General features: G+C 35.9%; 1 protein-coding gene across 4 annotated transcripts in view; it reads left to right on the top strand.

The window, feature by feature from the left end:
• Window positions 1-16744, top strand: part of TMEM63C (transmembrane protein 63C) — a 124254-nt gene that overhangs the window by 40575 nt on the left and 66935 nt on the right. For all 4 annotated transcript variants that reach the window (XR_004231991.1, XM_031952450.1, XM_031952452.1 and 1 more), the window contains 4 exons: window positions 12009-12091; window positions 13531-13754; window positions 14803-14882; window positions 16117-16198. Coding sequence is in view for 3 of the 4 variants with exons in the window: in XM_031952450.1 (XP_031808310.1) it covers window positions 13572-13754; window positions 14803-14882; window positions 16117-16198 (345 nt within the window). In the remaining variant the exon portion in view is untranslated. The remainder of the gene's footprint in view (window positions 1-12008; window positions 12092-13530; window positions 13755-14802; window positions 14883-16116; window positions 16199-16744) is intronic.

Genomic DNA, 16744 nt, shown 5'->3' with positions numbered 1-16744 from the left:
GAACAGCAATCCACTCTATAATGTCCTTGACAAATGGTCAAGCAGCCTTCCCTTGAAGACCTCCAGCGATGAGGCACTCCACGTTATATGGATATCCTGGTTTTGGACAATCACTTATAAATTTAGGAAGTTTTCTATATTAAACCAAAATCCACTTCTCTGTAACTTCCACCTGATGATACTCTCTCTTTTGAGACCAAGTAAATTAAGTTTTTAAGGTTCTTTAAAATATTTTAAATTAGTACTCACTTTGACAGCACATATAGTATTTGCTATTTGCAAAGCATTCTTTATTTTTCATTACACACACCACTATTAGATATCATCTTAAAAAAATAAAATATTTTAAAATAATGTCTTTCTTTTCTTTTTCCCTTGGTTTTCTCAACCAACCTTGGTTTGACGTCTTTTCCAATATTCTCACCATTCACATTACCTATCTTCTGGATGGATCTGGTAGAGAACCCATCTTGGCATCAGGAAGAACTAGGTTCAATTCTCAAATACATTATAGCTATGTGACTCTGGACAGACCATTTATCATTTTCAGCTATGTCTGACTCTTTGTAACCCCATTTGGGATTTTCTTGGCAGAGATATCAAAGTGGTTTGCCATTTCCTTTTCCAGTTCATTTTTTAAATGAGGAAACTGAGGCAAACAGAAGTAAATGACATGCCCAGAGTCACAGTAAGTGTCTGAGACCAAATTTGAACTCAAGAAGTCTGGTACTCTATTCACTGCTGCATCTAGCTGCCCCATCCCCTCAGTGCCTCCACATAAACCTCCAAGAATAAAAACTGAAGAACAGTTGATCATCTGCTTTGGTTAAGGATGTTTCCTAATTGGAAGCTACAGATAACCTATGAAATCTGTGAAGACTGGGTATTTTAAAATCAGCCAGAGTCAGGAATTCAGGTTAGGGGAAAATTGTCAGTCTTTATTCTCAGTGAAGAAACATCGGAGGTGGAAGAGAATGGGCAATAGCAATGTGTGTAGCTGAGTCAAGAAGCTAGCTAGACCAGAAGCCACACGACCAGCAGCTGCTAGCATGGAACCCAGGCCAATCTCTCCCAGCTTCTCTTCCTGTCTCTCTGTCTCCACCCACCAAAATCGTCATTTCCTATACAACACATCAGGACTTGCACAGAGAGTGGGAAGGGACCATTCTTTATCCAATCATGTATATTAATAGAGTACAGCCCAATTACTATTTAGTCTCACGTACTTGGGACCTCAGTGCATCAATTCAAACCTCAGCCCCTTACAGAAATCATAGTTCTAATTTTTAAAAATGGGCTTCTTAGAATGAGAGTAGATTTAAAACAAGAGAGAGAGAGACTAGATCTGTCATTTCATTCAACTTAGAGTCTTATGTAGGTCCCTGAGAGGTTAGGTGACTTTTCTAAGGTCACATATTCAGTATATTTTGAGAGACAGGAGCCTGTCATTTTCTTAGGGTCCATTAAAGTTTTTCTCTGATAGAGGAAAACTCATATGAAAATTAGGGGTTGTACCACCACCTTCATAGTCTTTCCTGACAATTCCAATCCACACTGATTTTTCTTTTCACTGAATAATTTGAACACTTATTCAGGACTAGTGTAAATACTTTACTGCACTTTTATTGCCTCATGTGGGTTCAATTTCTGCTCTAGGACCTATACTGAAAGAGTTTATGATAATGTGAGATTTTGTGTTAATGCTAAGAATACAAAGAAAAAGCAAAACCTCTAATATAATGCCAGGAACATATATAGACGAGCTTGGTAAAATATAAATTGACTGTTGATTGACAATTTGAAGGAAATACTTTATAGGCAGTTATAAAAGTTGTGTGTTTGTTTCCTGGGGATCCTCAGTAAAGACTGAACAATGGGCTTTGGTTGCTGGTGGAAGGGTGAGGTTCAGAGTTAAATAACAGGAAGAACCTGAGCCCTCAGATTTGGGTACTTCAGTATAAATAGTGATGTCCTTTTAAATGGCATGACCTCAATTAGGCCTATCCTACAATTAAATAGGCTACTTTTGGAGCTTTGTTGTTGTTAGTCAATCATTTCAATCATATCTAACTCTTTGTGACCCTTCTTGGCAAAAATACTGGAATGGTTTATCATTTCCTTCTCCAGCCCATTTTACGGATGAAGAGCTGAGGCAAACAAAGTTAAGTCATATAGCCAGTAAGTGTCTGAGGCCAGATGGGAATTTATGAAGATGAATCTTCCTGATTCCAAGCCCATTATCCACTGTACCACCTAGCTGCCCCTGCCTTTGGAGCTAATAAGTTCTATGTTAGCCAGGGTCTTCAAGCATAAGTTGAAAAACCATTTTCTGGTGATATTGTTGACAGAATTTTTATTTTTGGTAGACTCTCTCTACCCCCAACCCAGAGCGTTTGTTTCAGTTCTGATGCTGTCCATGGGGACACTTGAGAATTCTTGTCCATTCCTAGGCAACCAATGCTAATCTGATTTTGGCATTACTCTCGGGGATTTAGGGTCATATAAAAATGGGGAAAGGGTCTGAATAGACCCTTCAGCCTTGGAAATGACTCTGAAGAGTTAATTTCAATTCTCTATGTGCCCATAGAATACATGGACAAGTCAGTCTATGCCCCAAATCTCCCTGAGGCTGTTCCTAAATCCCCCCCAAAATATAGAGATTTTTGCTTAATAGCTCTATTTCAGTCTTCAAAGTGAGACATCAGGAACCTCATAGGATTACAGACCATAGGTCAAGAGCTGGGAGGGACCTTGAAGCCATGGAGTTCCACCCTTTCATTTTAAAGATATGGAAACTGAGGTATAGAAAAGTTAAATATCTTGCCCAAAGTCACACAATTAGTAAGCTTGTTAGAGATAGGATCTGAACTCTGCACCTCTGACACTAGAGCCAGCACTCTTCTTTAATTCAAAACTGGTCCAACAGCCTAGCCTGGGTTTCCCATTTTTTACAAATTGAGGCCTTTAAAGTAGAGAACAGACAAGATAGGTCATGCAGTGAATAGAAAATAGAGCCCTGGACTTGGAATCAGGAAGCCTCATCATGAGTTCACTTCTGTCCTCACATACTTAGTAGCTGTGAGACCCTGGGTAAGCCATTTAACTCTTTTTGCCTTGGTTTTCTCAAGTGTAAAATGACCTGAAAAAGAAAATGGCAAACCACTCCAGTATCTTTGCCAATAAAATCCCAAATGGAATCATGAAAAGTCAGAGATGACACAAAGAACTGAACAATAACAATAAAGTACAGAGCTGACTATTTTTTCTTTGAGCAAAATAATAGTTTATTTAAAATTATATGTATAGCTGTTAATAAAGTGAGTGACACTGAGCCCTCATTTAGGTTAGTGGTCACAAAGGGGAAGAATGAGCCCTCTTTGTTTATTATATTGGCTCATAAACTTATGAACTATTAATATTTTTCCAATTGTTTAGTTCTATCTTTATTTGAGTGAAAAAGTATTTTGTAATTGTGATCATATAGTTCCTATAATTGTGTTCATATAATTCCTGGGTTTATCTTGCCAGGTAGACTCCCAAGTATTTTATATTATTTACTTTGTATTGTTTCTCTTTCTACATCTTGTTGCTAGACTTTGTTAGTAATCTATACAAATGATAATATTTAGAGTGGTTTATTTTATATCCTGCAACTTGACTAAAATTGTTAATTATTTCCACTAGTTTTTTAGTTGATTCTCTAGGATTCTTTAAGTATATATCACATCATTTGCAAAGAGTGATAGTTTTGTTTCCTCATTGCCTATTATTTTCTCATATTTTTTCTTATATTCATATTCTCATATTCCATTTCTTTTTCTTCCCATATTGCTATGCCTAGCATTTCTAATGCAATATTGAATAATAGAGGTAATAATGGGCATCTTTCCTTTCCCCCCCCGCCATTGTAATGGAAAGGCTTATTTAGCTTATCCGATATGGATAATGCTTGCTAATACTTTTAGATATATATATTGCTTATAATTTTAAGATTTTAGGTAACTCCATTTATTCCTAATGCTCTTTAATATTTCTAATAGGAATGAATATTATATTTTGTCAAAGGTTATGACAGACAGCATCTATTGAGATAATCTTATGATTTCTATTGATATGGTCAGTTATGCTGATAGTTTTCTTAATATTGAACCAGCCCTACATTATATAAATTATATAAATCCTAGCTGGTCAGAATGTATCATCCTTGTTAGTATTTTTGTTTAAAAATTTTTGCATCAATATTAATTAAGGAGATGGGTCTACAATTTTCTTTGTTTTGTCTCTTCTTGTTTTAGGTATCAACATATTTTTTGTCATAAAAGGAATTTGGTAGGATTCCTTCTTTGCTTTTTTCCCAAATAGTTTGTGTAGTATTAGGATTAGCTGTTCTTTAAATGTTTTGAAGAATTCACTTATAAATCTGTCTGGTCTGAGGATTATTCCTAAGAAAAAAATTTCCTAAGAAAAACTTCCTAAAAAGTTAATTGATATTTTGTTCATTTCTTTTTCTAAGATTGGGTCATTTAATAAGTATTCTATTTCTTTTTCTAATAATCTGGGAAATGTTTACTTTTATACACATTCACCCATTTCATTTAGATTTTTAAACTGATTAGCATTCATTTGGTCAAAATAGTTTCTAATAATTGATTTAATAATTCACCTCTTTCATTTTTGATGCTGGTAATTTGATTTTTTGTCTTTCCTCTTTAAAATCAAACTAACATGATTTAGCTATTTTATTATTCCCCCCCTCCCATAAAACCAGCTTTTAGTTTTATTTATTAGTTGAATGGTTTCAAGTTTATTAATCTGTCCTTTATTTTTCAAGATTTCCAATTTAATATTTAATTGGGGATTTAAAATTTGTTCTTTTTCTTGATTTTTTAGTTGCATGCCCTACTTGTTGATCTGTTCTTTCTCCAGTTTATTGATGTAAGAGAGTAGAGAAATAAGTTTTTCCCTTAAGTACTGCTTTGGCTGCATCCCATAAATTGTGGTTTGTTGTCTCATTGTTTTAATTTTCTTTAGTGAAATTATCACTTGTTTCTGTAATCTGTTCTTTGACCTACTTATTCTTTTCGGGATTAGATTTCTTAATTTCTGATTAATTTTTAATCTCTTTTTCCAATGTCCATTACTGCTGTAATTTTTATTGCATTATAATCTGAAAAGGATGCATTTGCTATTTTTGCTTTTCTGCATTTGGTTTTGAGGGTTTTATGCCCTAATAGATGATCAGTTTTTGTGTAGGTGGCATATACTGCTGAGAAAAAGGTTTATTCCTTTCTATTCCCTTTATTTTTCTCCAGAGATCTATCGTATCTAACTTTTCCAGAATTCTATTAATTTCTTTAAATTCCTTCTTTATTTTTTTATTAGATTTATCTAGTTCTGAGATGAGAAAATTGAGATTCCGCCATTAGTATAGTTTTATTATCTATTTCCTTCTGTAACACATTTGACTTCTTCAAAAATTTGCAATTTGTTTAATATTAACATTACTTCATTGTCTATTGTATCTTTCAGCAAGATATAGTTCCTTTCTTATGTCTTTTTATTAGCTCTATTTTTGTTTTTGCTTTATCTAAGATGACTGCTACTCCTACTTTTCTGTTCTGTTTTGCTTCTGCTGAAGCATAATATATTCTACTCCAGCCAGATTACTTTTCTTCTATGTATAACTCTGTGCTTCAAATGTGTTTCTTGTAAACAATATATTATAGGATTCTGGTTTTTACTCCACTCTGTTATTCACTTCCCTTTTATAAATGAGTTCATCCCATTCACATTTATAGTTATGATAACTACCTGCATATTTCCCTTCATGCTTTTATTCCTTTGTTTATTCCCTTCTCTCTCTTACCTTCACCCTGCCCCTCCTCACAAGTATTTTACCTCTGATCACTGTCTCCTCCAATCTGTTTTCCCTTCTATCAATCCCTGTTCTCTTTCTCTTCCCTTTTTACTTCCTTATAGGGTAAAATAGATTTCTGAATGCAACTAAGTGTATATATATATATATATATATATATATATATATATTTCTCTCTTTAAGACAACTCTGACGAAAATAAGGTTCAAGCTTTGCCCATTACTCCTCTCATCTTCCTCTTCATACTACTCTTTTATGCTTCTTTTATGTGAGATAATTTACCTCATTCTATCTCCCTGCTTCTTCTCCCAGTGTAATGTTCTTTCTTACCCCTTTATTTTGTTTTTTTGGGGGTGAGGGGTATCATCCCATCAAAGTCAACTTATATCTGGACCCTCTGTCTACACATTTCTCCTGATTGTCCTCTAGTAATAATACAAATATAATTTGTCATACAAGAATATAAACAGTTTAATCTTATTGAATCTCTTATGTTTTCTTTTTTTACCTTTTTTATGTTTCCTTTGAATCTTGAATTTGACAATGAATTTTGTTTAGCTCTGGTCTTTTAATTAAGAATGCTTGAAAATCCTCTATTTTGTTAGATGTCCTTTTTTTCCCCTGAAGGATTATAGTTGGTTTTGCTGGGTATGTGATTCTTAGTAGTAATCTTAATTCCTTTGTCTTTCAGAATATCATATAACAAGATCTCCAGTTCTTTAATGTGGAAGCTGCCAGATCCTGTGTAATTCTCCTGTAGCTCCATGATTTTTGAATTGTTTCTATAGGGACTGTGTGCAATACTTTCTCCTTGACCTGGGTGCTCTAGAATTTTTCTATAATGTTTCTGGGAGTTTTCATTTTGAAATCTCTTTCAGGTGGTAATCAGAGAATTTTTTAAATTCCTATTTTGTCCTTTGGTTCTAGGATATCAGGGCAGTTTTCCTTGATAATTTCTTGAAAAATGTTGTCCAGAGCTTTTTTTTTTTTTAAATCATAGTTTCAGATAGTCCAGTAATTCTTAAATTATCTCTCCTGGACCTAATTTCTAAGCCAGTTGTTTTTCAATAAGAAATTTCACATTTATTTTATCTTTTTATTCTTTTGATTTTATTTTGTTGTATCTTGATGTCTCTGAGTGATTAACTTCCACTTGTACAATTATAATTTTTTTTTCCTGAGGCAATTGGGGTTAAGTGTCTTGCCTGGGGTCACATAGCTAGGAAGTGTTAAGTGTCTGAAGTCAAATTTGAACTCAGGTCTTCCTGACTTCAGGGCTGGTACTCTATCCATTGCACCATTTAACTGCCCCTATGATTTTAATTTTTAAAGAATTATTTCCTTTTTTTAATCATAACTTTTTATTTACAAAACATATGCATGGATAATTTTTCAACATTGACCCTAATTTTTCCCTTCCTTCCCCCCACTCCCTTCCTCTAGTTTATAGGTAGTCCAATACATGTTAAATATGTTAAAATATATGTTAAATCCAATATATGCATACATATTTATCCAGTTAACTTGTTGCATAAGAAAAATCGAATCTAGAAAGAAAGAAAAAAAAAACCTGAGAAGGAAAACAAAAATGCAAGCAAACAACAACAAAAAGAGTGAGAATGCTATGTTGTGTTCCACACTCATTTCCCAGTGTTCTCTTTCTTGGTGTAAATGATTCTCTTCATTACTGAACAGTTGGAACTGGTTTGAATCATCTCATTGTTGAGCCACATCCATCAGAAATGATCATCATATAATCTTGTTGTTGCCGTGTATAATGATCTCCTAGTTCTGCTTATTTCACTGAGCATCAATAATTATTTTCTTCATCAAGCTTTTGTACCTCCTATTCTTTTGGCCAAATTCTATTTTTAAGGAGTTATTTTCCTTGGTCAATTTATGTATATATTTTTTCATTTCTGTTAACTCTTTTTTCATGATTCTCTTGCATTACTCTTATTTTTTCCAATATTTTACTGCTTTTCTAATTTTTAAAAATACTTTTTAAAGCTCTTCTACAAATTCTTTTTGAGATCAAATTACATTTTTCTTTAATACTTCCATGTAGCTATTTTGACACTTGTCCTCATATAAATTTGTGCCTTGATCCTCCTGGTCTCCATGCAACTTTCTATAATCAAGTTCTTTTTTTGTTTGTTTTGTTCATCCTTTCTGCCAATTTTGTGATCAGTATTTCTGTGTGAGAGCTGGGTCCTGTACTGTTCTATACTTCTTGTGCTGAGGCTCATAGTCTTGCTCTTGGTTTTTATAGGGTTTCAGGGCGTAGCCATGGGTCTGCATCAAAGATAGGCCCTTGCTGCTGATTTGCTATGGAAAAAGGGTCTCTCTGCTGGTTGGTTCTCTGCCCCAGCAGTCCACTGCTGACAGACTCTCACCACTAGTCAGCAAATGGGGCAAGGTATTGCTGCTGAACTACTCTGAGGATAGGTCTGCTGGGGTGAGTCTTTCTGTACTACACAGAACACCAGCTTGCCTCTGGAGTTGTTGACTTGCAGAGGTCCCAAAAAGTGGACCCCTTCCGGTGGATTGCCCAGGACCCTTGCTATAGGCCCTCTGCTGTGAGGCTGGTTGCTACTACTTTTGAACCTTATTCTCCTCCCTTCCCAGACAGACCTTTCCCCAAGCTGATAAATAGAGGCAAACAGGATTAAATGACTTGCTCAGGGTCATACAGCCAGCAAGTGTCTGAGGTCAGATTTGAACTCAGGAAGTACACTCTGTGGTATGCACTATGGTACCACCTAGTTGCCCATGATGAATGATGGAGATTTTAAGATTTGGAGATTTAAGAGTTAGAGGGAAAGAGCAGAAAGGGATTAAAGAAGAGAGTACAGAAGAGCTCTCCCATTCTTTCCCCTTATCTCCCAATTCAGATCCCCCTTCTAACTTCTTTATTATATCCTTGTCCCTTTCTCTTGATTTGAAGCGATGTGGATAGAGCCCCCTGCCCAATCTTTCCCACCTGCGATTATGGTTGAAATTCACAGATCCACAATATTTATTGCTGAAAGAAAGCTTGGATTGAGATGAGACTGTCACTTCCTTTGTTCTAGACACTGAACTTCTATTAATGCAGCCTAAAGTCACATTACCTTTTTTTGGTAGGTACTTCACACTATTGATTTATATTAAGCTTTCAGTCAACTAAAATTGTTGAGGTTTCTTCACATGAATTGCTGTTAAGCCATTCCCATCTCTTCTATCCCATACTGATAAAGATGATTTTTTCATATTGTTAATTTAAGTTTAAGACTTTATACACAGTTTCATCTTTTTAAATTTGGTCCATTCTTCTAGATTGTCAAGATCTTGGAACTTTCTTCTGTCATCTGACTTAACATCTTGATATCTAAATTTAGAGCACAAGAGTCCTGGGACTGGAGTCAAAAAGACATCTTCCTGAATTCAAATCTGGTCTAAGATACTTATTAGCTGGATGACTGAGCAAGTCACTTAACCTTATTTGCCTCTATTTCCTTATCTCTAAAATGAGCTGAAGAAGGAAATGGCAAAATATTCTGATATCTCTGCCGAGAAAACTCCAAATAGTGTCATGAATGAAATGACTGACCAACAACAAAATTATGTCATTAGATAAGCATCCTAGTCATGCCCGTGCCAAAGTCATTAAGGTGTTTAATAGAATAAAGTGGCAGACATAACCTTACAGGTTCATCTTAATCCACTTATCGTTTTAGATTTGAGTACAGTCATTCTACCATCTATGAATCCATCTAATTCGATATCATAATTCCAATCATATAACCACAATTTTTCCATCTTGTCCACAAAAACATCATGTTCTCATGAAAGACTTTGTCTCATGCATTGCTAGAATCCAGATATACTATGTCAATCAATTGAATATTTATTAAGTGCCTGCTATGTACTAAGACAACTAAGTGGCTCAGTGGATAGAGGACCGGACTTGGAAATCATAAAGATTCAGTTTCTGGAATTCAAATCTGGTCTAAGATATTTACAGCCATGTGTTTCTAGGCAAGTCAATTAATCCTATTTGCCTCATTTTCCTCAACTGTAAAATGAGCTGGAGAAGAAAATAGCAAACCACAACAGCATCTTTGCCAAGAAAACCCCAAATAGGGTCACAAAGAGTTGAAAACAACTAGACTGAACTATGTACCAGATGCAAACAATGAAATAATCCATACTAAGAAGGATTCTGTGGTATTTTTCAGATCAATCATTTTAGTAATGCTGTCCTACAAAGGAAAAATTATTATTTAGTAAATGAAACTTCCTTTTTGTGGTTCCATCCTGGCTACTAGTGATCTCCTTTTCTCTAAGTGATCACAAGCAATTTGTTTAATAATTAGTTCTGAAACTTTTCTGAGAATCTATATTAAGCTCAACAGTCTTTAGTTTATGGAACCTACTCTTTCCCCTCTTTTAAAAAAATTTTAAAAATCCGTCCATTTCTATTGCTTAATTTTCAAGAAAGTCTCCCATTCTTCACAGCCCTGGATATGGAGATGGGAAAACTCTAGTTAAAATCTAGCCTTAGATATTTACTAGCTATGTGACCCTTCTAAAGCCACTTAATTTCAGTCTGCCTCAGTTTTCTCATCTATCAAATCAGAGTAATAATAGTAATTACCATCTAGGATTATTCAAAGGATAAAATGAGAGAGCACAGTTAAAGCTCTTTGTAAATCCATAGTCATATAAATGCTAGCCATAATTATCACTGTTTTCAACGATTACTGACAGACCAAACAAAAGTTCTGCAAGCTCTGTGACACTGGTCAGGTTATTTGACACTTCAATTTTTTTTTGTTATCTGTAAAATGGGGAAAATTATATTTGTATTACTTGCTTCATTATTCATTTAATCAAAGCATATTATGAACTTAATATGTGCCAAGTCACTTGAATACAAAACCAAAGGTTGAGTAGTCCTTGACCTCACAAAGTTTATAACCTATCAGGGAAAACATTATGTACACATAAAGGAATTTGTGATATAATTAAAGAGCATGTAGAGGGAAAAGACATTATTAATCACCATGGGGATTTGGAAAGTCTCATACAAAAGGTGATAATTGAACTGCAACTTTAAAAAATCTTAGTGATTCTATGAGGTAGAGGTGGGACAGGATAACATTCTAGGAATGAAGGACAGCCAGTACAAAGATAGGACAATAAGAACCCCAGTTTGACTGAGCCACCCATTTGTATGAAGAGGAATTATTTATAATATAGAAAACAATGTTGTAGGGAAAGTGCTCTATAAATCTTTTAAATACTTCATAAATATCCTTATCATCATTACTTCCCCTTGATTTCATCATCCATTGGCCAAGCAGAACTGACAGACATTCTAAGGTCCACAGAAATTGGACACTTTTCCTTGTTTTGAGATATAGGGAGATCCGAACAATTTACATCCTTCACTTTTCAAATTTCGAGCTCAAAATTGTTTTCTTCTCTCTTTCCCTCCCCTCTTTCCTTTCTGAGATGTCAATCCATTTTTAAAATTTAATTTTTATTTTTAGATATTTTTTCAAATTACATGTAAAGACAAAGTTGCAACTCTTTAGAAGATACAAACAAAAGCTTCATAGTATTCAAAAGAAATGCATTCATGTCAGAAGATCTTCAGCCTTACCTCTTCTAATAATTGGGCAAGATCAATCTTCTACAGACAACAGCTACATAACTACCTCCATTTCTCTTCCCAAATGGCCACCTTCATTTGTAAGAAGAGAAAACAATACCATTCTGGTCTTAATCCCTTTCCAACCACCCCCATGCTAGAACCAGTAGTAGAAGAACAGGGAGCTGCTGTCCACTTAGCACCTGCTTAGGATTAGCAAAGAAAGAAAGCTAGCATTGGTGGTCACTGGGTCACCATGAGCAGAACTACAAACTTGGGCAGGTTCATAAAGGCACCAATGTTCTTGTAGTACAGGAGAAGGAAGAGAGGAAAGAATGTGTCCAACAGGAATTAAAGGGCTGGGACTATGGAGGGAGGAAGTAGAATTTTCCTTTTTCCATTTCTAATCCCCAACCCAATGGACCTTTTCTCCATCTGTGGCTCAGGGTGCTCTCTTTTTACTACACTTGAATGTGAAAACTTTTTCTTTTGTAGCTTCTCCATCTTCCCTCACCTTAAAGTATGGCTGACCTCAGCCTGTGGACTTGACTTGAGTTTTTAGTGGGAGACATTCTCAGGTAAGAGTTCTTATTTTAAAAAAAAAATCAGGTTCCCTAGGGGTTCCCTATTAGTTCCTCAAATGTCTTGCTTCCTTCAAAAATGGACCATCCAATGGGCAGGATGTTTCCCATACTCGTTCATGGGACTGGCCTTGATCTCCTAAGCTAAGAGCAGGTCAGACTTTTATGTGTAGATAAAGTAATATGATTTCTAAAACATCTAGGCCAAGAGTTTCTAATCTTTTGTGTGGGTGTCATGTATACTTTTGACATCTGGTAAAACCTATGGACCCTTTCTCATAATAATAGTTTTAAATTTATAAAATAAAATATATAAGATTACAAAGGAAGCAAATTATATTGAAATATTGAAATCATATTGAAATATTTTGAAAGCAAGTTCAGAGACCTCAGATTAAGAATTCCCAATCTAGAAGGTTCCAAGTGAATCCTAGAATATTTTACTCATTTGCTGATATTTATGTTACCATATTAGAACTTCATTCCCTTAACTTAAAGCTTATGAGTCCTCTGAGAAGCATAATTCTGTTTTCAGGTTTTTAGGATTTAGTAGGAATAAATTTAGGGGAATGCTTATTTGAAAACAGGTTTATATAGACAAGAGAAGAACACAAAATGTGAATTCCATCTTTCTGAGAGGAAGAAAGGATGGATACAATTGCAAGCAAAGGAAGAAATAAAAGGAGAAAGTTAAGGCTGTTTTGCATATGAAATATAAGAAAGTATTTTTATTTTCCTTTCTAGGACTGTCCTTTCCAAGATAAGAGTGAAGGTGGAGTAGATAGGATCCAGAACCAAAATTGTTAGGGACAGAATAAGCTTTCAGATAGGTTCAAATACCTACCAGCCCACTGTAGTATTTTTGTAGCCCATTTCACTTTGAATAGGGCATCTTTAGTATTCTAAAGATGGTCCTAACTAACCTATAATCTATGTTTAATTCTTATCTAAATACTTAGAGAACCTGTGGATAGGCTACTACTATACTAGGACTTCAAATCTTTCCTTGTGATACTACTTCTGAGACTTACTAGCTGGATGATTATGCGGAAAATCATAAAGCTTCTTCAGTATTAGCCAACTGTTTAAGACTCATCTGCTAAGTTATAAATCTGCTTTGGTGTTTAACATATAAAACCAGCTCTTTGATACATGATCAGAATGCTTGCTTATATTTTGCTGTTTTCTTTTAGGATCTTGGGCTGGTGCTGATTTGCATGATTGGTATATAAGAAGCCATTTCCCTTTCCTTTGCTCTGTTGGAGCTGAGCTTTGGGAGGGTTAGGGGTTGAGGACTGAACTGGGTACCAGGCATTTTAGTCTGTGGATGTCCTGTGGGGTAGCTTGCTCTTTTGAGGGATAGGGTGTGGAGCGTGGCATTGTGGAAGATATCCTGACTGTGGCTTTTAACTAATCCAATTTTCTCTCCTCCCTAGTCTTCTGTTTCCCAGAGTAAGGAGGAACCAGCCTTGGCAAAATGGATCCCACGTTCCCAGAGACAGTGAGCCAAAGCACTATGCCCCTGGATATTCTGAATGTTGTAGAAAGATTCAACAACCAATCATTGGGCACATGCTTTCAGACCAGGAGTGTTATAATGAGGGGGCAGAGCTTTGGTGGAATACCCACTGTGTTAATCCTAAACCTCTGCTTCTGGCTGGTAAGTCAGTGGCAGGGTGGAGAGAAGAAAGAGAATGAATGGTTCTATAGAGAGTCCTAGCCATAGATGTACCAATGTGAGCTGGTGATTAGCCACGGTCATATACCTGTTTGGAAGTCCAAGCAAGAGAGGAATAGTAGGACTCCTAGATTCATAGAATCAAAATATGATCATATCATACATTTAGAACTGAAAGTGACCTCTTGTGGTCATCTAGCAGTCGGGGCTAAGCTTGTTTCCGTGATAGGACTTCATTCCAGATAAAGGTAAGAGGTAGAATAAAAGTTTAGTAAAGAGATCAGAATATCATTGAAGGTTATAGTTGAAAAGGGATTATTAAGATCTCTTTCAACTCTGTCATTTTATTGATAAGTAAATGGAGCCACAAAGGGATTGATTGGTGTATTCAAGGTCAAATAACTAGCTAAAACAAGAACCAGAGTTTCTTGTCTCCCAGTCTGATTACAAAAGAGATCTCATTGGAGGCTCACAGCCTAACCATGGAGGTAGGCAGGATAGATATTCCTAGAGAGAGGAAACTGAAACTCATAAGGGCTAAATGAGTAATTCAGCTAGTTCACACAGCTACTGGAGGTCATCTAGCTCAACATCTCCAATTTTAGAGTCAGTTTGGTATAGTGGATAGAATATTGTACTTAACTTTTTAGCCTCAGTTTCCTCATCTGTAAAACGAAGGGTTTTTCCTCTCATATCTGAAAATAAAAAATGTCTCAATGATCTCTAAGGTCTCTTTCAGTCCTAAATCTAAGCTATTATCTTAGCTGTGTTTTTTCTTCACAGATAACAAAACTGAGTGGCAGACCTGAGACCTCATCCAGCCTCCTAATTTCCAGTCCAATGCTCTTGAACCAAGACCCTGCTTCATTTCTTTTTTGAAATGATTAAAGAGTCTATTCCTAACTGTCAAAGGGTTAGAGTAATAGTCCCCATGCATACTAGCTTCTTTTTGAGCCAAGAGAGGGTCTCCAAACAAAGAGTAATCAGGAGTAGAACACTGATCTTGACTCACTTTTCTTTCCAACTGCAGATTGCTATTTTTGTCTATGCCTTCCTTCGGAAAGCTGCCTGGGATTATGGACGCCTAAGTCTGCTAACAAATCATGAAAGGTAAGACTCAATCTATCCAACAAACCCACACTTATTCCCTAGAATCACTTGAATCTAGAATAGATCAGAATAGACTTGAATTTAGGTCTGTCCTCATCAAATCTCAAGTTGATGAGTCCACTGAAGGACCCCAGTTGAATAGCTCCATTTGGGAAATTAAATTTCCCCAGATTGAAAATGATTGGCTAGGATGTTGTGGATATTGACTCTTTTATTTCTTCAAGACCACCCAACAAGAAGCTAAATTTAAATGACTGGCATGTTAACATGATATGTTATATTAACATGACAACAATAACAATAAAAAACATTTTAATCCTCTGTATTGATTCATTTCTGGTCCTCATACACAGTCATATCTACATCTAAAGTGTGACAGGCACTGTGCTAAGTGCTGGGGAAATAAAGGCAAAAGATAATCCCTGCCCCAAATTGAGTTAAAAATCTAATGGGGGAGGCAAAATGCAAATAACTAGAAATAAACAATCAGAAAATTCAGCTGATTGACTTTTTTGGGATAGCCCAAAGAGGAAAAGGGTTCATGTGGTCTTATACTGAGGTCTAATGGAATTTAGAGCTTTTTTGTATATGTGCTAATCTAGGGCAAACATAACACCAGAACTTGGAATTGGCTGATTTGAGTATATCAGATAAAGATAAAGGGATTCGTAGAATTCCTTTGGTTTCAGGGCTCATAGAACTTATCAATTAGAACTGACTACTATATGTTTCCTTCCCTCCCTCCACTACTACTTCAGTCCCCACCATTTTTCCCTCTGGGAAACATTACCTCTATATTTTTGAGACTCTTTTGTTACCTGATCATCAGAGTTACTGGGATCTCAAGTTTGCAGAGATTTAGATGCTTAGGAAGAGATACTAGAAGTTATTTAGTTTCAGTGGCTCATCATATACAGGAGAGAACTGTTGCAAAGTCAACGTGACTTCTTCATGATCATATCTAGTGAGTAATAGAACCCTGAATTTGGAACTAGATGGACCTGACCTCAAGTTCAGGGACTGTGGTTGTTTCCACAGCTAATGAACTGAGAAATATCTGCTGCTGGTATGGGAACTGAGAACATTCATTCCTGACCCTAGACCAGAAGAGAGAAGGGAATATATATAGCAAGTGGAATAATGACCAGAGACTTCAAATGATAGAAATTTGTTCTCTCCTTCTTTCTTCCTCTCCTCTTGTCTCTCTTTTTCCCTCTCCTTTCTCTATGGCTAGCCTGATCTCACTGTTCTTTGGAGAGCAAAGTGATAAGAATTCCCCAATGGACCCTATCCTGGAGGTACAGAAAAGAGATACGGTAAGTATTTGATGGAAGTTCAGGTCTGAATGAAGGATACATACTAAGGTAAGAGTTCCATTCCTGAGACCAGATTTCTCACTAGATACTCAAAGGCAGGTTTCCATTGACCTACTCCCCCCAAAATTTCATACAAATAGAAGGAGACAAAACTTAAAGGGAAGCAGGGGAAAAAGAGGGGGAAGATAACCTGGCAAAGCAATGGTTTGGGGATGTAAAGCATTCTGGAGAGACATTTGAGGTAGAAGTAAAGTGAGTAACATGGCTGAGACCCTTCAAGAAACGGTAATCCCAGGCAGAGCGCTCACCAACCAATGAGGAGGCCCTAAGGTGGAGTCTTCCCTAAATTGGCAAGACAACTGTTTTGTGTTTATGTATGAATGTACGTATGTATGTGTGTATGGTTCAGCTAGGTGACATAATGGATAGAGTACTGAATTTGGAATCTTCCTAAGTTCAAATCTGGCTTCAGACACTAACACTTTGGGCAAATCACTTAACCCTATTTGCCTCAGTTTCCTCATTTGTTTCCTCATTTGTAAAATG

Source organism: Sarcophilus harrisii, chromosome 2 (assembly GCF_902635505.1).
Source record: "Sarcophilus harrisii chromosome 2, mSarHar1.11, whole genome shotgun sequence".
In the NCBI taxonomy this organism is placed as follows: Eukaryota; Metazoa; Chordata; class Mammalia; order Dasyuromorphia; family Dasyuridae; genus Sarcophilus; species Sarcophilus harrisii.
The sequence above is the reverse complement of the archived record's forward strand: the minus strand, read 5'-3'. Positions and strand labels throughout refer to the sequence as shown.